Genomic DNA, 23,212 nt, shown 5'->3' with positions numbered 1-23,212 from the left:
TTGTGTAGATAGTCTATTTACATTCAGTTTAATTGCTAATATATATTCGTGTTTCAACCTGTCTTATTTTGTGTTATTTGCCCTGCCTGTTCTGTTCTCTTTCATTTCTTTCTTGCCTTCTTTTGGATTGGTTGAGTATTTTTTTCCATTTTTCTTTACCCTCAGTTTATATGACATACACTCTGTTTCTATTCATTTAGGGTTACCCTGAAAACTACTCACATGGTCACATCTTGGCTTGTTTGCTTTCTTGTATCTCTGTTCTTCCTGTGATCATTCACCTTCTGCCTGAAAACATTGGTGGCTGATGGCAAACTGACCCCAAGTTCTTCCCATTGTCCTGCACAAACCCCTCTGCGAGGTGAATTTGCCCCTTATCCCATAAAGAGCTAAAGAATGTCTCTACCTCCTGTGATCTGGGCTTGGCAGTGTGGTTTACTGTGGTCAATGGAATATTAACAAAAGTGACACCAGCAGGGGTCTGAAAAGCACTTACGCGTTGAGGCTTGCTCCCTCTTACTGCTGGAAAACTTCCACATTATCCAGTTCCGGGCAGGCCTCTGAGAGAATAAGGGGTCATGTGGATGGAGGTCCCAGGCATCTCACTGAGGCCCAGGTGGTAACAATGAGGGCAACCTGGACCATCCAGCCCCAGGTGACTTGGCCCAGACCAGAAGAGATATGTGACCAAGCCACAGAACTGGGAGAATAAGACATGAGAGTTGTTTCAAACCACTACGTGTTGGGGTGGTTTGTTATGTAGCAAACAACGAATATGGTTACATCCATTACTCTATATAAAATAGATAAACAACAGGGCCTACTGTATAGCACAGGGAACTATATTCGATATCTTGTAATAACCTAAATGGAAAAGAATCTGAAAAGAATATATATGTACGTATAACTGAATCACTTTGCTGTACACCTGAAATTAACACAACATTGTACATCTACTAAACTTCAACAAATAAATAAATAAATATTTTTTAAAAGAACAACAAATGTGGGAAAAGAAGACAATAATAATAATGCAGCCCCTTCTCTCCAAAGGCTCCTCATCATAGAATAGGGAAGCAGATATGTAAATGAGCATTCTAACACAAAATAAAATGTGCCCTTGAAAACTGGAGGCCCAGACAGTGCTTTGGATGCATAAAGGTGGAGCAGCAAGGGCCACCTTGAGAGCTGGTACAAACTGCTGGTTTACAAAGTGACACTGTCAATCCGTGCATCTCACGCCTTGGCCAGAGTGAATGCTGAACAGCTGCATTGGTCACTTGAAAACAGCTCAGGCCAGTGCCAGGCTGCTGGGATCAGCCCTTGTAGGAAGACGAAGTGGTGTTCTAGGTCAGAGGGCATCGGGGTAGTCACGGAAGAACTTCGCTATGTGAGAAAAGATGTACAGGTGTAGGAATGCCATGTGTGGGGAAGGACAGATGTTCCAGCAGATGGTTCTTCCCAAAGTGGGTGGGCTTCATCTAATCCATTGAGGGCCTCCATAGTACAAAAAGTCAGAGGAAGGTTGAATTCACTTCCTGCCTGATGGCTTCAGGTGGACATCAATCTCCTGCCCTCAGCACTCCTGGTTCTCATGCCTTCTGACCTGGACTGGAATCTATAATATTGGGGTTGGGCAAAAAAATCAACATATTACGGAAAACCCCAAATGAACTTTTTGGCCAACGCAATGCATCAGCCCTCAGCTCTCAAACCTTCAAACCACACCACTGGCTTTCCTGGGCCTCAGCCTGCAGACGGCGGACTGTGGGACTTCTCAGCCTCCATAATCATGTACTAAATCTTATCTATGTATATCTTCCCTACTGGTTGTTTCTCCGGAGAACACTGACTAATACACCATTTAAACAGAAGAATCACCTATCGAGGGCTGTCTATGAGAAGATAGCTTTTCAACCTGTTGTGATTAGAACAATGCATTTGGTTTTCATTCTTAAATAACGTGTTGATCTTAAAAACTGAATAATAAAAAACTCGATTGAAAAATCTTTACTTGGAGAGAAAATCGCAACGGAGTAATATTCCTTTGTTTCGGTCTACACACAAGTGCAGAACGATGACTGGCTGAAAATGTCAAACTTCAAGTTTTGCTAGAAGTCAACTGACCATCAGTTTTTTTTTTCCTGTTGCTCAGTTGCTTATTTGCACAAAATATATGGTGAAAGAGGACATGCCGCTTTCTCAAGACGTTGAGATAGCCTGAAGCTAAGGGTGGCAATAATATCTGCAGAGCTGGGTTCTTACAAAAATTGTGTTCAGCCATTTATTGAGCACTTATTATGGGCCAGGCACTGAGCTAAATGTTTTAGATGTATTTTCTTGTTGGGGTATCAAGATCTGGATGACACAGCAAGTAAGGGACAAGTCGAGCTCATCAGCTGCTCTTCAACATGAATGAGCTGCGTGGAAAAACTAATCATTGGAACGTGCATGGGGGTGTTTGGCCACGCTGGGTTTGCAGTCAGGAATTGGGGTCATCAAAGGAAAGATTCCTGTTTGAAGGATGTGCCTTTGTCCCAAGCACTAATCAACACTTCTGCTGAGTGGCCTCAGAGAAGACACCAAACCTCAACCAAAGGAACCAGAAAACCTCTGGAAAGTAGCTCATTAAACCTCAGAGCACCTGCCTTGCTTTGTGAAGCTTAAAATCTGCTCCACGTTCATCCCACACTGCGGCTGGATGGTGCTGGCCTGGTACCAACTCTGTATTAGTTATTTATTGCTGCCTAACAAATGACCTCAAAATGTAGCTACTTAAAACAGTAAGCCTTTATTATCTCCATTTCTGAGTCCAAAATTTGGGACTGGTTTGGCTGGGCAGTTGCTGCCCAGGGTCTCTGTTTTAAATATAGGTTTTATTATTATTTAGGTATGGCAAGGCCAAAAGATCAAGAGGCAGCTGCCATCAAAAAGATAGTTTGTTTCTCACAGATCCCAAGAGAACGAGGCATGCCATGCTGGGGTTGGGGGTTGGTGGCCTGAAGATGCACCAGGGTCGGTCAAGAGGCAGAGAAAGATGGGGAACTGTGGGCAGAAGTCTTTATTGTGGTTACCATGGAGAGAAACGGGTGAGACAGGGTAAGGGGTCCCTTCTAGACAGCTTGCTCACATGGATGGTGACTTAGTGCTGGCTTTGGCCGGAAGCCTCAGTTCCTTATCACCAGGGCTGCTTGAGTGTCTTCATGATGGGTGGCTGGTGACCCAAGAGCGGGAGTCAGGAGCAAAAGCCACAGAGCCTTCCACGACCTCATCCTGCACATCCCGCAACCATCTCTTCCACACATGTGATTAGAAACAAGTCACTAAGTCCAGTCACACTCAAGGGGTAGGAGATTGGTCCCAAATTCTGAGGGGAAAATTGACAAAGTGTTTGTGTACATATTTGGAAACTATCACAGTCTCTTTCAGCTGAAGTCACAGAAACTCAACTCCAAAAGAGAGCCACGTCTGGGGCCACATAAACAAACCAGGGGAAGGACAGAGTGGATCTGGCCTCTCGGGGACTGGAATTGGGCCTAAAAAAACTCATTCTCTCTCTCTCTCTCTCTCACACACACACACACACACACACACACACACACACACACGCTCCACTCTCTCAGCTGTAACCAACCCCACAGTCTGCTCCAACGTCACATCCTCACAGACTCTTGTACAGAAAAGAAAGCTCTGGTCACAGAGGGAGCTCCTGGCGCCTGGCCAGCGCTGTCCAGGCTGGGTCATGGGGGGGGGACTCTGATGGGCCCAGCTCCCTGCGAGGGCTCACACCTTGGACCACGCACTGTGCCTGGGGCTGGGGCTTGGTGACTAGCTGGGCTTGAGGGATCCTGGGCTATTGACCTTCCGGAAAATCCCATCTGGAGACGCAAAGGCACCCCCGGTCCAAACAAAGTCTTCCAATGGGAAGATTTGGAGTTCACGTCTTGTTGCCAAAAGCACGTCCTGGACAAACCCTCAGCAGTCCTGGGGGGTAAACGTCTCCATAGGGTCAGCGAGTGGAGCCTCCCAGCTATTCATGCTCACCCTGGTTTCATCTCCACATATTTGCAGAGCTGGTTTCCAGCCTCTCAGCCATGAAAGCAAACAGCAAAGCAGGCCAGCGGTTGGACGTGACCTGTACTCTTGCTTCTAAAATTCCTATGGCTTTGACTTGATTGCAATCAGGACATTTAACATGGTATTAACATTAACATTTTATGTTATTTTATTATTATTATTTTTTTGCGGTACGCGGGCCTCTCACTGTTGTGGCCTCTCCCGTTGCGGAGCACAGGCTCCAGACGCGCAGGCTCAGCGGCCATGGCTCACAGGCCCAGGCGCTCCGCGGCATGTGGGATCTTCCCGGACCAGGGCACAATCCCGTGTCCCCTGCATCGGCAGGCGGACTCTCAACCACTGCGCCACCAGGGAAGCCCCTTCATTAACATTTTAAATAACCACTGCGTTGATGACTAGATTTGTCCAGAGCACATTTGAGAGCATTTTCTGGGGCTCTTAGGGAAAAATGTAGGCTTGGCAGGCAGCCTGCCTGGGTGCAAATTCCAGTTCTGACCTCAGTTTTCTCACCTGTAAAATGAATATTTGGGGCTTCCCTGGTGGCGCAGTGGTTGAGAATCTGCCTGCTGATGCAGGGGATACGGGTTCAAACCCTGGTCTGGGAGGATCCCACTTGCCGTGGAGCAACAAGGCCCGTGAGCCATGGCCGCTGAGCCTGCGGGTCTGGAGCCTGTGCTCTGCAACAAGAGAGGCCGCGATAGTGAGAGGCCCGTGCACTGTGATGAAGAGTGGTCCCCGCTTGCCACAACTAGAGAAAGCCCTCGCACAGAAACGAAGACCCAACACAGCAAAAAAATAAAAATATATTAAAATCAAGTATGCTTTATCCATTTTCAAAAAAAAAAAAAATGGAAGTTTTAAGAGCCGCTAAGTGTCTGGCACATAGAAGGTGCTTGGTAAACAGTGTGGCACTTTGTGACTATCCGGAATGTCAGAAGAGGAAACGGGCCCAGAGAGGTTGTACATCTGGGGAAGGGCAGCCAGGGGTTCCGACCTCCAGGGCAGGGAAGAGAGCCCGCTGGCAGCTCACCAAGTGGGCTGGAGAGGGGGAATGGAGCCCAAACCAGAGCCAGCCGGGACCTTGACAGAGCCAGGAGAAGGTGGTGGAGGCCAGAGGCAAGGCTAAGAAGGACTGAGCTAACATTCCCGCAGCTTCTGGCATGGCTGGGGAGCGAGGTCCACAGGCCAAGACCCGGACTCTAGGCCTCAAAGCAGCCCCGGTTCTACCCCTGAGGTCTGGGGTGACTCCCTGCACCCCTCATCCCCACCCTCCCCAGGCTGGTACCCCATGGGAGACAACTTGAGTCCCAGAGCTGCCACGAAAGGGCAAACCCTTGCAGGAACTGATGCCAGCACCCTAGATTCCGCCTCTTCTGACCCAGCAGCAGCCAGTTAAGGACCAGGAGCTCCCAGGAGGACCGGCGTTTTGAGTCTGTAACTGCCACGTCCCTTCTCCCAAGCTGGGGAGCAAACCCAGTCACCAGTCTTTAAATGTTCCTGCCTTTATACTGGAACCTGTCCCACCTCCACCCTGAGAGGGTGGAAGCCTAACCTTTCTCTTAGGGTTCCTGTCCCCCTATAATTAGGGTGGGGTCACCAGAGTTACCAGCTGCCTGCTGGTAACTGCAGCCACTCTGGACCAGGATATAAAAAAATAGGAGTTCAAGCTGGGAGAGTTGTTACAAGCACAGGCTCTGAGGTCAGAGAGCCTGGGTTCGAAAACTGGCTTGGCCTCCTAACCAGCTGCATGTCCTTGAGGAGGTTACTTCACCTCTCCCTGCCTCGATTTCCTCATCTGTAAAATGGGGATATTAATAGCATCCACTAGGTGGATTCTTTTGTGAGGATTAAATGAATAAATATATGTAAAATGCTTGGGGCATTGCTTGGAGGAAACTCAGTCCCAGGGTCACTTGTCACCTCTCCAGCTGGAGGGGCTCCCAGTCTCTCCCCCACCTGGTGATCTCATCACCCCCATCCTTGCTGCACCAGCTTACACCAGACGCCCAAACTGGGGCCCTGCCAGTCCCCTGAGTCCCTCCTCTCAGCGGCAGGGGCCTCTTCTAGCCACCTTCTTGGGGTCACGGAGCCGCACAATCAAAAACACTCAGCCCAGGGGTGGGGAATTAAAAAAAAAAAGCACTCAGCCCAATCACCCCAAAGAATGTGGAAGCAGTTGGCTGCAGGAAGTTTTTTTTCTTTCTTTTTAAATTTATTTTTGGGCCGCACTGCACTGCACGTGGGACTTTAGTTCCCTGACCAAAGAGTGAACCCACGCCCCCTGCAGTGGAAGTGCGGAGTCCTAACCACTGGACCACCAAGGAAGCCCCAGGAAGTTTTCAAAAGAGTAACTTTCCTCCCACTGTCCTGAGACCTGCAGGACGCCCACGTGTCCCCCAAACCTGCTCTGTGGCCTCGCTTGGCCACTGTCCCCTCTACCTGTGCCGTGAACCCCCGTGGCCCAATCTCTGCCTCCAGGGCAATGGGGGCTCAGGTTCTATGCTGTCCTCTCTGAGACCAGTGGGCCTTCCTGGGGGTTTCCCACCCAAAGAAACCAAAACTGCCCACCAGCCCCCAAAATCTAATGCACAAAAGACCCTCTTCACCAGGCTTCTGCTGGAGTCTCTCAGGCAGAGGCTCCTTTAAAGGGCAGCCAGGCATCCAGACCAGGAGCATCAGGCCCAGGACATCCCCACGGCCCACCCACTCACCTGCGCATGAACCTGGGAAGTCATTCCGCTCTCCAGGCCTCTGTTTCCCTTTCTGTAAGATGAGTGTGTAGACTTAGGTGATGCCTGAGGCTCCCTGAGCACTTACAGGCTCAGATTTCTAAAAGTCCTCCTTTCTGCTCAAAAGCCTGCGGTGACCCCTGTGCCCCGGGGTGAACTCCAAGTCCTTGGCCTGGCAGGCAAGGCCTCCACAGTGGCCACCAGTGCCCCTGCCCACCTGCCGGAGCCTCTGGCACCTGCCTGGGCCTAAGTCACTCCTGCTCCTGAAACTGGCCTCCTGCCCACTCCTTCGGCCCCAGCCCCCTCCCTTCTTCCCTTTCCGAGGACCACCTAGGAGTTCCTCAGCCCTGGGTTTGAATTCCAGCTCTCCCGTTGATAAGCTGTGTGGCCTTGGACAAGTTGCCTTCCCTCTCTGAGTTTGGGTTTCCTCCCTTGAGGGGGTTAAGTGCAGGAAGTCCCCAGTATGGGGCCAGAATGGAGCGGGGCCACCAGGTCCGTGAACTGGGACAGGCCTGTGATAGGAGACCCTTATGAAACAGGCTCGGTCGATGGGGGTGAGCGGGGCACTACTGAGGCCCTGCGGCCTCCCCCATGGAGATAGAGTGTCCCAGACACAAAGAGGCAGCTCTTGCTGGTGTTTGCACACCCATTTCCTGACCGGTAAAGGTGAGTCAGCACCTTACCTGGGGGCGGGGGAGACAGAAATTAACCTGATCGGCTCTCTGACCTCAAAGGCGGAGGGTTGGAGGCGAGACCACTGGGCAGGCCAGACCCCACAGGGTGGAGCTACGGGAGAGGGGGAAGTGCCCAGGGCACCTGGCCACAGCGGAGGGGCAGCGAGCTGAGGGCTGAAGGGGCGTGGCCATGGGGGTGGCGGGGCCGGGGCCGGGGGTGGGGGTGGGGGGCCGGAGGAGACCACAGGAACAAAGGCTGGGAGGGGCCGGAGGGCTGGGCTGTCCGGAGAGCTGAGGGCAGCTCTAAGGGTGAACCAGGCAGGGGCTGGGGAATGTTCTGGAGACAGGAGAGCTCATTTCTAGGAGGGCCTGGCAGGCTCCTCAGGCTGCGGACTTTGCCTGGAGGGCAGCCAGAAGCCATGAGAGCTCTGCACCGGGAGTGCCAGGCATTCTGGAATTATCTGACTCCACGTTGTCCAAAGAGCCAGCGGGAGGGGCCGGACAGGCTGAGGGTGCCACAGGAGGCAGGAGGTGGTCACAGTCTTTCGGGAGGGGAGGGATGGGCTGGGACGGGGCAGGTGGCAGGGTGCTCCAGCCGAGGGCTGACAGAGGCTCCGGGAGCTGGAGGAGACCCTTGACCATGCCCCCACCCACCCACCCCCGCCCCCGGCTTCCCAAGCAGCATAATGCGCCCAGAGCTCCCAGGTCTGCCTTCAGCCATACACCTGGGCCCTGCCTGTGGGTGACTGTGGGGGACACAAGAGAATGGACAACAACAACACTCACTCGGGTGAAACACCCGAGCAAGCGTGTCACTTCCAAGCGGCACGTGCGCACAGCACCTGAGTGTGCAGACACCAACCGCCCTGCCTGTGCCGGACGACAGAACTCATCACACAGACGTCAGGGACTGTCTGTTCCCTACACGGCGGCCCTTCTCCCAGATGGAGATGGTTCCCAGGTTGCCATAACCATGAGTACCCCTGGGGAGGTCAACCCCCTCCTGCAGGAAGTTGTCCAGGGTAGATCTTTGGGGTTTGAGATCTCATCTTCCTCTCTGGACTTGGAACTCCTCTTTGTCTCCCGGCAGCTCTGGGGACCTACGGCTTTTCCAGGGCCCAGCCCAGCCCTCATCTTCCGAGACGCAGCCTGGGAAGGGTCAGAGGGCCCCCTGTGGCCACCCGGTCCCTCAGTGACCACAGCACAGCGTTCCTCTCACCGTATTTATTGGTCCCAAGGGCAGCCCGTCTGCCAGGGGAGGCCAAGCGGGCTCATATCTTGCGGCTTCCAAAGACAGGGCGGTTCACATGCTCTGGGGAGGCCAGGAAGGCCTGGAGCTTGGGCCGGGTGCTGAGGCGGGCCACGTAGGCCGAGAGCAGGGGGAAGGAGTCCAGGCAGCCGGGGACCAGGACCTGGTGACTCAGCAGCAGGTCCAGCAGGTTGTAGTCTGCGAAGGAGATCTGCAGGACAGGGGGTGGGAGGGGGTTTGAATGGGGTCAAGACAGAGGGGGGCTACTGGGGGCCAGAACTCTGGCTACTCCAGTGAACCAGTCATGGCCCTGCTCTGGTCTCGGTTTGCCCTTCTGAGAAATGGACCTACAATGGGCTGGACCCAGCACTCACCTGGTCGCCCACGATGAAGGCCTGGCCCCCTTGGTTCTGGGACAGCAGGGTCTCAAAAGGCTTCAGGTGTCCCGGCAGCTCCAAAACATACTGGGTCTTGTCTGCCTGTTGTGAAAGGGAGCGATGCCCGTGGCAGCCCGTGGCATGTCTGGCCCGGGCGGCCTCCCAGCCCCGGCCCTTAGTGCAAGCCCGGCCTGCTCACATGGCCGTGATGGATAATGTGGCTGCAGTGCCTGCGGAGGTCCTCCACACCGTCATTCACCATGTCCACCAGCGCCGCCTCTCGCTGGTCTTTGCCATAGAGCCCTGGATCAGCGGCCAGGCAGAGGGTCAGGTTCTGTCCAGGCTGATACCCTGCTGCTCCCCTCTCCCCCAGAAGCCTGCAGGCCTCAGGGCTGCAAAACCAGGTCCCCTGCGTTGGAGGGTCCTCTTTGCCCAACTCTGCTGCTCCCATCTCCACGAGCCCAAGGAACATACCCAGCAGAAGCCCACGCTTGTCTTTGAGACCACACCCTGGGTCCCTGGGAGTCGGAAATTCCCTGCCCACATCGCCCCAAGCCCTTCCTCCAGGTTGTCCCCCTGCAAGTGTGGGCCAAGCCTCTGATCATGCTTCCCTAGGCCAGAGGAGTGGCCGTTTGCGGGCCCTGGATGGAACTTGGCTCTGCAGACTGGTGTGTCCCTCTGAGTGCAGGAGAGCGTGGGGCGGGAGACGGGGAAGCGGGCCGCGGCTGGAGGCCTCTGTCCTCTCACCCTGGGGCGCAGAAGTTAGGGTGGGCCTGGGCCTGGCTGATCCCACTGCTCTTCTGGCCTCCTGGGACACCCCCCCCCTTCCCCACCAAGATAGCCAATGAAGAGGCAGCCACCTCCCTAAGCCACATTCCCGCCACCCTTGAAACAGGCCACAGGCCTGCTCACTGTGTGCATGGGTTTTCCAGATTCAGGTGAGGCCAGAGCAGGAAGAAACGGGCAGGCGGTCTACTCTGAAGCTCCTGGGCACACCCACAGTGGCTCTAGCCTACAGCAGCACGCACGTGGCGGCTATTGACTGCCTCTGAGCTGTCATCCAGGAAACAGGCACAGTGAACCCATGTGGACTGGCTGGAGGGTAGCCAGACCTGTATGGCCCCTTCCCCGGGGGGACCGGCAGCCCCAGCCCTATTAACCCAGAACCCTCCTAACCCAGGCCCTGCCCCTTCCTCTAGGGCCATGTGGCCTGCCCTCCAGCCACAGGACCGGTGGCAGCAACTCAGGCCCCAGGACATCTTGGCGCGACCCTTCAGGTGCTTTTCTGGACGGGGCTGTCTTCGACCTCAAGACTCACCAAAGGAGCGGCCCAGGTGTCGCAGGATGGCATTGGACTGGTACAGAATGAGGTCTCCATCCTGGAATTTGGGCAGCTGCCCGTACAGCTGGGAGGGGGAAGAGCTCAGTGAGGGACGCTGAGCTCAGCTGCGCCGCACCCTCGTGCTGCCCCGTAAAGGCCCCACTGCTGCCGCAGCACAGTCACTCACACAGGAGGCCTTGAGTGGGCCCTGCAACCAGGACTCCTTGGTCACCACCTCTTCCTTCCAGCTCTGGCCCTGGTCGGCCAGCAGCATGCGCATGGCCTCGCAGCGCCCTGGGGGAGGGGAGGATGGGGTGTGGGGATGGGCAGAGACCCCAGCCTCACAGCGCTCTGGGGAAGTCGGGAGTATGGGAACTGGACTCGGGGACAGGACAAACTCTAGCTTCCGAGCCTGCTGCGGAGCAGATGGACCGTGGAGAAAGGGTGGAGCCCCCCGCGTGTCTTGCGGGGGGCGGGGGACAGGACAGGGAGGCAGCCCCAGCCCACAGCGCCCCAGGAAGCGACCAGAGACAGATGGATAGAGCGCACCGCCCTTGGCCCCAGAGAGGATGAGGCCCGGCCCGAGATCCCGGCCCCGCCCCCCGGGGGGTCCCGCCTCCGCCTCCGCCTCCGCCTCCGCCTCGGGCTGTCCAGACTGGGAGTCCTGCTGGGGCCCCTGTCTGTGCCCTTCGCCCTCCTCTAGGAGCAGGGGCCGCACCTCGGGCCGGGAAGTAGACGATGGTGTAGGGCGGCACTAGGAGAGACACAGACAGGACGATGAAGGGGGACCCCCGCAGGCAGGCAGTCTGGGGGTCGGACTGCTAGGATAGGGGGTGGCTCAGCCGGCCCCTCCCCCCCCCCCACCCCCGGTCCAGACCGTACTCACTGACGGCGGCGGAGTGCAAGTGCGGCAGGAAGTGGGGAGGACCCGCAGGCCTCATATTTAAGGTCCTGCTCCACCCCGCGCCCCACCCCAGGAATCCGCCAAGTCACCGAGCGGATCTTGATCTCGGTCGGGGCGAGGTGTGGCTGTGGTGAAGCAGGGCCGGAGGAGCGCACCTGCCCTCTGCAGGGGTGCACCCTGCCTGATGCGCAGTGGCTTTACAAGAGGCACCCACACTTAGCAGCACCCAGTCGCTACACCTGCTCACCGCCCCCGAACACACAGCATCCTCAGGGCCCCCAGAGGGCCGGGACTGAGCACCCCAGCACCAGCACACAGTAGGTGCTCCATAAATGCTTTTTGCTTGAATGGATGCTATTTCAATAAACACCCATTTCCGCATCCTCTCTCCTTGATAATAATAGCAAACCCTTAGGGACTGAGGGCTGCCTTGAGAACTTTACACATATTACAACCCTAAGACCTGGTCCTGTTCAGATCCCATTTTACAGAGGGTGGAACTGAAGCACAGAGCGACTTTCCCAAGGTCACACAGCTAGTAAACAGGTCTGGTTGGCTTCAGGGGCCTCACTTTTAACCCTCATTCTTTCTTCTGCAAGGCCTTGTAGTCTCCAAACCGTTTTTGGACTGAGTCGAAGTACTCTGTACTCTTCAAATACAGACCGAGCCTGGGGATACGGCGGATGGAAAGACAGACTGGAATGAGCAGGACCTCCTGGACCTGGCAGGGCTGCGTCCTTCCAGGCAGAGCCCGTCCCCGTCTCCCTGCGGGCCCCTCTGCACCCACAGCCCTGTTCTCCTGGCTGCCCCTTCCTGGTACTGGGGTGGGGGCAGGGGGCGGTCCTCCTTGGGAACTGGGACCTGACTGAGCCTGGCCCCTCTCAGCCTGGTTTTCCCGTCAGAGCCACGAGGAAAGAGGAAGGTGTACAGGTGTAGAAGTATCCACCGCAGTCAAGGGAAAACACCAAACGCAGTTTATCAGGAACACTTCTTAGCCTCATTGGAGCCCACAGCTGCCTGGGGCTGGGAGGGGATGGGGGAGGTGGCCCAAGAGCCAGGATCTATCCCTGACTCACAGCTGGAGTAACATCTGCCCAGCACTTAGCAGCTTACAAAGAGCTTTTGTATAAATGGTTTCATGTCATCTCCATCACATCCTGGGAGGGAGGGAGGAAGGGAGGGAGTCCTGTTCCCATTATGCAGAAGAGGACCCCAAGGTTCAGAAAGTTTCCGCCACCTGCTCTGGCCTGGAGCACACACGCGCTCCTTTTGTGCACAAGCATCACAGACCTGGGAGCGTGGGAGACACCCTGCCATCCAGCAGGCCAGCCTCCTGCCAGCTCACACACCCTCCAGCCATCATGCTTGGGTCCCCTGGAGAAGCTGTCCCCCAGGCTGGCTTGACCGTCTGCTGTGGTGTTTCAGTGGCTGCTTTTACCCATAGCCCTCTGGCTCCACCGGCCCAGCCTGTGGTCTAGCTCTGTGGCCACCCTACGGCCTCCTCCTCTGGGGCCCAGAAGCACAGCTTGAGAAGCCAAATGTGGCAGGCACCTCCCTGTGTCCATCCCCCACCTCCAGTCCATGTGTATATCAGCACCTGTCTTTGGTGGGTTTTAAAATATATATAAGTGCTTTATTGCTACATAAAATTCACCCTTATAAAGGGTACATTCTGTGGTTTTTAGTATATTCAGTGCTGTATAATCATCACCACTAATTTCAGAACGTTTCCATCACCCTGAAAAGAAACCCTGTACCCATTAGCCATCACTCCTCATCCCCACTCCCCCATCCCTTGACAACCACTAACCTGTTTTGTCACTATGGATTTGCCTCTTCTGGATATTTCATGTAAATGGAATCATACACTATGTGGCCTTTCGTGTCTGGCTGCTTTCACTTAGTAGAGTGTCTGCAAGCTTCATCTGTGTTGTAGCACGTGTCAGTACCTCATTCGTTTTTATGGCCAAATAATATTCCATTGGTTGGATATACACATTTTTCTTACCCATTTAAACACTGATGAACATTTGAATTGTTTCATTTTTTGACCATGAGTAACACTGCTATATACATTTGCGTACAAATTTTTGTGTGAACTGATGTTTTCAATTCCCTTGGGTATATACCGAGGACTGAAGTTGCTGAGTCATATGGTAACTCATTTTGAGGAACTGCCAAACTCTTTTCCAAAGTGGCTGCACCATTTTATAAACCCAACAGCAGCACATGAAGGTTCCAACTTCTCCCCATCCTCACCAATTGTTATTGTCTGTCTTTTTTCACTTTAGCTATCCTAGTGAGCGTGAAGTGGTGTCTCAATATGGATCTGTGTATGGTGCTTACCAGGTGCCAAGCCTGGGTTTGGCTTGTAGGGAACGGAGTAGAGAAGGAGACATCGTTTGCCATCAGAGGAATCACAGCTCAGCTCAGAGCAGGAGGAGATAAATAGACACATCTTTTTTTATTTTATTTATTTTAGAAATTCTTATTGGGCTTTATTTTTATTTTTATTTTATTTTATTTTTATTTTTATTTTTATTTTTTTGCAGTATGTGGGCCTCTCACTGTTGTGGCCTCTCCCGTTGCGGAGCACAGGCTCCGGACGCACAGGCTCAGCGGCCATGGCTCACGGGCCTAGCCGCTCCGCGGCATGTGGGATCTTCCCGGACCGGGGCACAAACCCCTGTCCCCTGCATCGGCAGGCGGACTCTCAACCACTGCACCACCAGGGAAGCCCTGTTTTTATTTTTATTTATTTGGCTGTGCTGTGCAGCATGTGGGATCTTAGTTTCCCGACCAGGGATCAAACCCGAGCCCCCTGCATTGGAAGCGCAGAGTCTTAACCACTGGACCGCCAGGGAAGTCCCCACTTCCTGGGTGGATAGGTGAATAAAGAAAAAGTCTTTATTCACACATTAATTAGTGTGTCTCAGCAATGAGTGGGCTGGACATCATGAGAGACACTGAAATAGATAAGATATGGTCTCCACCCTAATGGACTCTTTGAATGAAGACTATAAAGACCTACACCAGCAGTCCATCCACCCAGCCATCTATCCACCTCCACCTATCTATCTGTCCATCCATACACCCATCTACCCGATCATTCAGTCATCCAACAACCAAACATTAGACCAGCAGTCCATCAAAACATCCACCTCTCGGGACTTCCCTGGTGGCGCAATGGTTAAGCATCCGCCTGCCAGTGCAGGGGACACAAGTTTGAGCCCTGGTCCGGGAAGATCCCACATGCCGCAGAGCAACTAAGCCCGTGCGCCACAACTACTGAGCCTGCGCTCTAGAGCCCGCAAGCCACAACTGTTGAAGCCCGCGTGCCACAACTACTGAAGCCCACATGCCTAGAGCCCATGCTCTGCAGCAAGAGAAGCCACTGCAAGGAGAAGCCCGCACACTGCAACAAAGACTAGCCCCCGCTCACTGCAACTAGAGAAAGCCCATGCGCAGCAATGAAGACTCAACGCAGCCATAAATAAATAAAAAAATTTTTTTAAATGAACAAAAGGCATCCACCTCTCCATTTACTCACCTACTACTCATTTACCTACCGAATCATCCTCGACTTGTCTATCCATCCATCTTTTCATTCACCCGCCTATCCATCCAGCCAACTGTCCATCTGTCTATGCAACCGTTTAACCACTAGCCCATCACATCACCTACCTATCCTTCCATCCAGTCATCAACCCACCTGTCCATCCATTCATCCATCCATCCATCCATCCATCTGTCCATCTATCCATCCAGCTACTCAATCATCCATCCTTCCAAGCACCAACCATTTAAACACCAATCCATCAAGTCATCCTCCCACCCATCCAACCACCCACCTATCCACCCAACCATCCATCCATTCATTTGTCCACCACTGATCCACCTGGTCATCCTGGACACTGGAGCTGGACACGAAGGCTTTGCTCCTTCACTGAAAATACTTCTACCCACTATACCCTGACCAGTTATAGTCCCCACTCCTTTGGCTTATACTTTGGGACACACATTTCTCAACACTTCCCACCTTCTTAGCTGGTTATTTAGACGTGGAATCTTTCATCACATGTGACATCCACCATTTTTTGAACGCTTCTTATGTGCTGGGAACCTGCTAGGCCTTTTATCATTTAATTTTCACAAAGGCACCATGAGACAGATACTAGGTCCACCTCCACTTTCCAGATAAGGAAACTAAGGCTCAGAGAGGTGAAATACCTTGCCTAGGGTCACACAGCAAATGCATGGGGGAACCCAGGCCTGCAGGCCCTTTCTATGACCTTGCAGAAAACAGGAGCATTCCTGTCTCTGAGGGATGTTTGCGGTGCTTCCGGGGATGCAGTGCACTCCTGGCCTCGGGGAGGAGATGTGACCCGGGGTGCAGAGGGGCTGCAGGACGCTGAAGCTGAGCCTCCAGATGATCAACGTGAATGGTCACAATGAGTCCTTCCCACCCCCGACCACCGGCCGGCGTCCACTCGCCTCTCAACCCTGGCCTTTCCTTAGGCCCTCAGACCTGCCCAGGGCTTTGTGGAGGATGTTCCCTCTGCCCGCATGGCCACCCCTTCTTCACGTGGTCATTCCCTTCATCCCCCTGACCTTGGCTCACAGGTCACTGCCTCAGCCCCCGGTCACCGCAGGGTCCCCACGCTCCTCCTCTGACTGCCTGTCGGGCCCTCCCCTGCCCTTGCTCCTCCACAGCCAGTCTGAGGCAGGGACTGGTTCCCAGCACCCGGGAAGGCACACAGCAGGGGCTTCACCAACATTTGCTGAAGACAGTCTCTGAAGTTTCCTCCAGCCTCTTGCCACCATCACCCTTTCCAGGGACTACCACCCCTGCCTCCCTCCTGAGGGCCTCCACCCACAGACCCTGCTGGATGCCAGCGCCCGGAACACTCCACGTTCACAGCTGATCCCTGCCGGGGATGCTGGCACTTGCCCAGGGCCAAGTTAAACATTGGTGAGCGATGCCTAGAAGGCCGCCCCATTCCCCCTTCTCCCCCAGGAAGCCTTCCTGATTCCTGGGTCTATGCCCCCAAGACTTGGAGGCTGTCTCTTGGTCCTTTTCTGAATTAGATGTGCCTGAGAGCAGGGCCTTCAGGGCAGACTGGGTCGTTCATGTGGCCCCAGCAGCCGGCCCGGGGCTGGATCCCGGCAGACTTCGGATGTTTGCAAAAGAAATACGTGAATGGATGGCCGTGAGTGGCCGAAAGAGGCCAGAGCCACCAGCTCAGGTGGCAGGTGCCTGGTGGGATCTGGTTCCCTTGGACAAAGGTTGATGCGGGGGGCAGGTGAATAAATCATGAGGGGCCTGGAGCAGGGCCGGGGCAGGACGACTGACCTCATTCGGGGAGGTGAGGGGCAGGCAGCTGCGCGGTAAGTGGGCTGGGGCATAACAAGGGGGCACAAGAGGCCACTGCAGGCTGCCTGGCCTACGAGGTCGGCAGAAGCTAAGTGGGAGGTGCTGGCAGGAGGTGGGGAGGTGCAGAGGTACCCCGGGGCTCTGGGTGGGGAGAAGGGGGGAGGTCTGGGGCAGGGCTTGGGAGGGATGGTCTTTCCAGAATCCAGGAGCCATCCTGGGAAGGGGGATGGTGGGGAGAACAGGAAGGGCAAGGATGGACAGACAGAAAGACAGACCAGTGTGAGAAATAGTCTCACGCAACAGAGGGAGGGAAGTGACAAAGAAATGGGGCATGAGTGGGCAGAGAGACCCACAGAGACACAGCTGGACAGATTGTCAGCAGAGGGCAGGGGGTGGAGAGGGGAGGGCAGGTGAGACGGACAAAGAGAGACACCCACGGAGCAGAGGGGGCAGAGCGGGGCAGAGAACAACACAGAATCAGGGGTGGAAGAGGATGTGGGGAGACGCAGAGCCCATGAACCAGAGAGGCTGGTGTGATGCGGAGGGTCCCGGGGTGCGCAGTCTGTGGCCAGCATGAGGGCGGCAGCTCAGGGGAAGGCTAGGATTTCAGGGAGGGGCTGTGCGAGGGGCCTGGGGAGCTAGGAAAGACAGGAGCCTTGGAGGACCTGGGGGCCATCAGCCCGCGGAGCGAGGAACAGGGAGAAGAGTAGCAGGGGCCCTGTGGGGACCACGTCCACAGCTGCCCACTAAGCTGTCCTTCCGCAGGACCCTGGAGAGTGGAGTGGGGCAGTGCCCCACAGCCGGCAGGAGGTGCCAAGCCCTTGTCTCCATGGCCTTTCCCCAGGGCCCGGCAGATGGCAGCCTCCCCACGGGGGACCCCAGCCCCTCCGAGGGCACTCCAGGGCCTAGCCGGGCCCCTGCCAGCCCAGCAGCCACCAGACGGCGGGCTCTCCTCCAGGAGCTGGAGACCCAGGTGCAGGCCGCCTATGGGCAGGTAAAGGGGGCCGGGCTATGGGGCCGTCCTCAACAGGGGGCCCGTGAGGGAACAGTGGGGATGCCACACCCCAACCGGGGTCCGCTGGACCAACCCAGGGCTGAGCCCAGGGAGGGGACCTCGGACGTGCACAGTGACGGAGGGGTCAGCAGTCACTCAGCTGCCCAGGAGGGAGGCTGGCATCCCTCCCCCACCTCTGCCTTCACTGAGGCCCGCTTCCAGCCCACAGAGCCCAAAGTCAGCTGCCCTCGGCTCCTTGCCCAAGTACAAGGGGCAGGGGGCAGGTCCAGGCAGGTGTGCCGAGGGCAGGCTGGCTGGGTGGATGCTCTGAGGTGAGAGCAAGGGTCCGGCAGGGAGGGCCAGGGGCTTCCTGGGTCTGCTGTTCTGGGGAGAGATGACCCAGCCTGCTCTAGCACAGAAGCCACCTGGTTTCCTCCTCCCAGGTCCGGGCCCTGCTTCTGAAGACATTAAATCCCTCCTGATTAGAAGAGATTAGGGGTGGTGGTGGAGGGAGAGGGTCCTGGAGAGGGGGTGTCTGGAAGACCCTGAGGAGTGAGCATGGGGAGGCTGTGCCTTCCAGGGGGGCCTTATGCCCCGAGTGGTCCCCCTCACCAGCAGGGATGCTCAGAGATAATCCCAGATTAGGACCCAAACCCCTGTGCCCAGGGGTCCCCGCCTGCCCACCCACGCCCGATCTCCCCCACAAAACCCTAGGAAAGTCCGCTGCAGTGCTCCCAGACTCTCACTGGGAGCGGCTGGGGGCTGGTGGGAGCCCACAGCATCTGCTGAGGCCCAGCCCTGGGCTACCCCGGGACTCCAGGCCTGGCATGGTTCAAGGGCCCATGGGAAACTGTGCCAAGTGGCCCCGACACTGGGGGCCTAAGGTAGGAGGGTCAAGGGGGAAAGCGAAGGCCAGGAGGCTGGCTGGACCCTGAAAGGCTCTGGTGGGGGGTGGGGGCAGAGCCCTGTGTGAGGCTGAGCTGGGGTTACAGCGCAGCTGGGGCATAGAGGGCTGGGTTCCCACCACCCTAGCCTGAGATTTTCCCTGGCAGCCCCCAGACTCTGGCCCATCCTGGTCTTGGCTCCTGCAGGCCACTGGGCCTCCCCTGCCAAAGCTCGTCAGGCCCCGCAGCTGCCCACTCAACTGCCCCATCCCTGCTGCTACCCTTGCCGTCTGCTCGTCAGTCCTGGCCTGGGAGACTCAGCACATGAGCTCAGGGTCTCACCCTGCTATTGGCTCTCTGAGTGACCGTGGCCAAGTCTCTTGCCTTTTCTGGGCCTCGGTTTGCCCAACTGAACAGTGAGTGGGTGGACCCTTCCAGCCTAGAGTGTTGCTGACGGTGAGGGTCCACTGTTCTGTGCTGGGTTCTAACGACGGGAGAGGCTGGTGAGGGAGGGGGGAGAGGGGTCACTGTCCCAGCTCATGGCCGGCTCTGCTGCAGGACTGCTGGCAGTGGCCTGGCTCCCCGCCAAGGGGGTCCCACCATGGCCTGGGCCCCAGCTCGGAGGAGCAGGGGAGCCCTGGGCCAGGTGTTCAGGGCCGCTACTCCGTGCTCAGTAGCCTGGTGGGGCCTGCCTGCGTCTTCCTGCGGCCCAGCGTCGCCGCCACCCAGCTCGTATGTACGGTTACCACCTTCCTGCCGCCTGTGCCCACCTTCTCCTTGAGTGGAGGGAGAAGATTGAGTGGGGATCTCAGAGCAAAGCACACAGATCCAGGGGTGTAAGGGGCAGACAGGAGTGGAGAAACAGACATGGGATCAAACACAGGGGAGACCCAGGGAAACATGCCAGGAAAGAAAGAAGAGGAGGCAGAGAGCAATCCAGAGAAATGGCAGAGACAGCCACCAAGACGATGGTCAGGGAGGGGACAGGGCTCCCAGGAGAGGGACAGAGAGAACAAGAGAGACGTATGCTGACACTGAGGCCCCCATGGCCAAGCCCAGGGTTCTGGCCAACTCCAGATCCATCTCTGGCTAATGGAGCTCCGGCCCTAGAGGAGGGTGGGCACAGGGGACAGGGAAGAGGGGCCAGGTGCCCCGGCCCATCAACAGGAATGGTGGGAGGAATGGGTCGGAGCAGCGTCACTGCTGGCCCTGTGGCTGCATGTTGTAGGGGGCCCCAAAGGACAAGAAGGGAGGGATGCAGGTGCCTGGGGGGTCCAGGGAATTCTTAACCCCTCTGTGTCCCCTCAGGACCGGGAGCTGCGGCCAGAGGAGATTGAAGGTAAAGGGTTGGGGAAAGAACTAGAGTTTCCGGAGTGTGGGGCATTGGGTGGGGGTCTGAGCAGGCTCCAGGAGGAGCAAGAAGGCCGCGGGGGATCCGTGTGAGAATATGGGGACAAGACTGAGCAGGGAGGGGTTGAGAGAACCCCCAGCTGTCAGTTCCCTGGTCCCACTTGCCAGGTGGGTCACAGTCCCCTTTTTTTATTTGTTCATTCAGCGAACACTTCCTGGGTGCCCACTGTGTGCCTGGCCCAGTGCTGAGCACTGGGAAACGTGGCAAACTGGACAGATACGGCCTGTGTCCTCTGGAGTCAGATGTCAATAAGTCAACTACAAGTACAAATGGTGCTAAGTGCTCTCAAGGAAGTGAACAAATGGGCCAGAGGGGACTGAACTGAGAGGGAGGACCTCCTTGAGTAGGTGACTTAAGGACCAAAGAGGAGGGGAGTGTTCCAGAATGTGAGCTCCATGAGGTCAAGGATTTGTTTCTCCCTCTCCCTTGCTTCCTTCCTCTTTCCTTCCTTCCTTCCTTTCTTTTTCATTCTTTTCTTTCTCTTTCTTTCTTTCTTTCTTTCTTCTTTCCTTCCTTCCTTCCTTCCTCCTTTCTTTCTTTCTTTCTTTCTTTCTTTCTTTCCTTTTTCTTTCCTTCTTTCTTTTTCTTTCTTCATTGCCATATTCCCAGTACCTAGAGCAGAGCTTGGCACATAGCAGATGTTCCTTAAATATTTGCAGAATGAATTAAAGGAATAGCATGTACAAAGGCCCTGAGGCAGCAAAGAGAAATGGGTGTTTAGAAAGAGGAAATGATTGGACCAAGGGGAGAAGGTCCAATCCAGGATGGGGTCCAAGGGGACGTGGGGGAAGGACTGACTCTTCCCTGCCTGGCAGAGCTGCAGGCCGCCTTCCAGGAGTTTGACCGAGACCGGGACGGCTATATCGGCTGCCAGGAGCTGGGAGCCTGCATGCGGACACTGGGCTACATGCCCACGGAGATGGAGCTCATCGAGATTTCACAGCAAATCAGTATGTGCCTGAGACCTGCCCCATCCCCAGTTCTCCAGAGGCCATGCCCATGGCCAGGGCAGCTGGGCAGCCCAGGGAACAGAGGTGTCTACACAGGTTGGCCCCCAGAGCTCAGGACCTTGGTCATTCTCAAGGCAAGCTCTCTGCCTCCAGAGAATCTCACCATCCCCTAGGATGTGGGTGAGTCAAGGACCATCATGCCCACTTTTAGGATGAGGGCAGAACTCTTATTATCCCCATGAGGAGAAGGAAGTCAGTTCTTAGGGAAGCGTGGGTGCTTAGCAAAGGAAGTGGATGGAGCCAAGATCTGAATGCGGGCAGCCTACCCAGAACCCAGCTCTTTCTCTATGCTTCATTCCCAACAGAGGGAAAACAGGATTAAATAAGAATAGAAAGCCAAGGAAAATCAGTGTGTAGAAATTCTCCACACTGAGGCTCTGAAAGGTTAAGTGACTTGCTTAAGGTCACAGAGTTAGATCATTGGAGCCAGGACTTGAGCCCAACTGAACTCTTCAGAAAAATTAAGAAAAGCCCTCAGGAGACACAGATGACCCCGCCTGTGAGACCCAGAGGGAGGGAAAGGCCCATTTAGTGGGGCAGGGGAGAGGGACACAGGCCAGAAGGGGAGGACAAAAGGCAGAGGACGCCAGGGCTGGGCAGGGGTCTCTGATGGTCCCAGGTCTCTGATGGGCGTGGCCCCCAGGTGGCGGGAAGGTGGACTTTGACGACTTTGTGGAGCTGATGGGCCCCAAGGTGCTGGCGGAGACTGCGGACATGATTGGCGTCCGGGAGCTGCGGGACGCCTTCCGGGAGGTGGGGTCACCGGGGCTGGAGGGGGCGGGGCCTGCTTGTCTGCTGTGAGTGAGGGGCTGCGCGAATGAACGGTTTGGTCTGTGACCTGATGCCGCAACCAACGCCGCCACAGTTCGACACCAACGGGGACGGCTGCATCAGCTTGGGTGAACTCCGGGCGGCCCTGAAGGCCCTGCTGGGAGAGCGGCTCAGCCAACGGGAGGTGGACGAGATCCTCCATGACATTGACCTCAACGGGGACGGCCTGATCGACTTTGAAGGTACCGTCCACCGCTCACCAAGCTCAGCACCGCTCGCCCTGGGAGGGTTTTAACGGAGGAAGAGCCTTAATCCGTGTGTGCCAGGCGCTGTGCTAAGCACGCCTATGTCCTCTCCTAGGTAATCATCACGGAAACCCAGGAGGAAGGAACTCTTATTATCCCCATAAGCAGGAAAAGAAAGTCGGTTCTTAGGGAAGCGTGAGTGCTTAGCGAAAGAAGTGGATGGAGCCAAGATCTGAATGCGGGCAGCCTACCCAGAACCCAGCTCTTTCTCTATGCTTCATTCCCAACAGAGGGAAAACAGGATTAAATAAGAATAGGAAGCCAAGGAAAATCAGTGTGTAGAAATTCTCCAAGGTAGGCCCCAAAGTGTTCCTGGCTTCCTAGCAGCCAAAGCAAAGAGGAAAATAGGTTCAGTTACAAGATTTGGTTTTTCTCCCTGTAAGATGAAGCCCCTCTTCCTGGCCTATTCCCTACCAGATTCAGGGGACTCCCTTGCACGCCCTGCCTTGACCACACCTCCTCCCACCTCAAGGCCAGTATATTAGCCCCACTCCTGGGGAGTCCAGAAAACATTGGCTTTGTCCTGGCAGAGTTTGTGCGAATGATGTCTCGCTGAGCCTGTACAGAAGCTGGAGGCAGCAGACAGGACTTGGCACCAGAGCCACTGCCTGCCAGTGTGTTCCCGGAGGCCCCCGCCTCCAGCTGGGACCCTCATCCTCTTCTCCCTGCCCCCGCCTGTGTGCAATGCCCTTGCCTACCCTCACCTCCACCCCCACTCGTCCACCAAGCCCCCTTGCCCGTCTCTGTTTCTCTGACAATAAAGCATCTTTGAGCAGCTTTCACCACTCGTTCACCCTGCAGGTATTTGGCCCCCAAAAGTGAAGTCCCCTCGACTGTGAACTTTGGGTGGGTAGGGGCCCTCCCCGGATCCTGCACCCAGCCCAGAGCAAGTGTTGGGAAACGTCCCCAGATGAGTAAACCCAACCTGCTTCTCCCAGAGCTGGGTGCACGGTGGCCCCTCATCCTGTGAAGGGCTCCTGCCAGACCCAGGATGACATGGGAGGAGCACGTGCCTGAGGGCTTTTCCCAAGCTCCATCCCATTTCCTCCTAGAGGGGTGCTGCTCGGTGCTCCCTCTGAGAAAGAACTTGCTGGTCGGCTGGGAGGGGTGAGTGAGCTGACAGGCCTCTTCA

General features: G+C 55.7%; 2 protein-coding genes across 5 annotated transcripts; one reads left to right on the top strand and one right to left on the bottom strand.

Annotated features, from left to right (window-relative positions):
• Window positions 1-8,689: 8,689 nt before the first annotated feature.
• Window positions 8,690-11,175, bottom strand: GSTP1 (glutathione S-transferase pi 1). Of its 2 annotated transcripts, XM_081241526.1 has the most exons (6): window positions 11,146-11,175; window positions 10,615-10,721; window positions 10,425-10,512; window positions 9,306-9,409; window positions 9,104-9,208; window positions 8,690-8,940 (listed from the first exon to the last, which is right to left on the bottom strand). In XM_081241526.1, the coding sequence occupies exons 2-6, from the start codon at window positions 10,705-10,707 to the stop codon at window positions 8,752-8,754; spliced, it is 579 nt and encodes a 192-aa protein (XP_081097652.1). In that variant the 5' UTR covers window positions 10,708-10,721; window positions 11,146-11,175; the 3' UTR covers window positions 8,690-8,751. The 2 variants fall into 2 exon arrangements, with proteins under 2 accessions (XP_081097652.1, XP_081097653.1); XM_081241527.1 differs by lacking the exons at window positions 9,306-9,409; window positions 11,146-11,175 and having other exon boundaries at window positions 9,104-9,204; window positions 10,615-10,819.
• Window positions 11,176-17,534: 6,359 nt separating this feature from the next.
• CABP2 (calcium binding protein 2) lies at window positions 17,535-22,636 on the top strand (the record flags this gene model as incomplete). 3 transcript variants are annotated; one of them, XM_081240821.1, is made up of 7 exons in its annotated part: window positions 18,527-18,583; window positions 19,142-19,315; window positions 19,892-19,922; window positions 20,810-20,944; window positions 21,648-21,757; window positions 21,870-22,017; window positions 22,611-22,636. In XM_081240821.1, 7 exons carry the CDS (start codon window positions 18,527-18,529, stop codon window positions 22,634-22,636), a joined length of 681 nt encoding a protein of 226 aa, XP_081096947.1. The 3 variants fall into 3 exon arrangements, with proteins under 3 accessions (XP_081096948.1, XP_081096947.1, XP_081096949.1); XM_081240822.1 differs by lacking the exons at window positions 18,527-18,583; window positions 19,142-19,315 and adding an exon at window positions 17,535-17,699; XM_081240823.1 differs by lacking the exon at window positions 19,142-19,315.
• Between the last annotated feature and the right edge of the window lie 576 nt (window positions 22,637-23,212).

The sequence above is a fragment of the Mesoplodon bidens genome, assembly GCF_964165515.1.
Source record: "Mesoplodon bidens genome assembly, chromosome: 7".
NCBI classification, from domain to species: domain Eukaryota; kingdom Metazoa; phylum Chordata; class Mammalia; order Artiodactyla; family Ziphiidae; genus Mesoplodon; species Mesoplodon bidens.
Note: the sequence above shows the minus strand (reverse complement) of the source record. Positions and strands in the feature narration are given on the sequence as shown.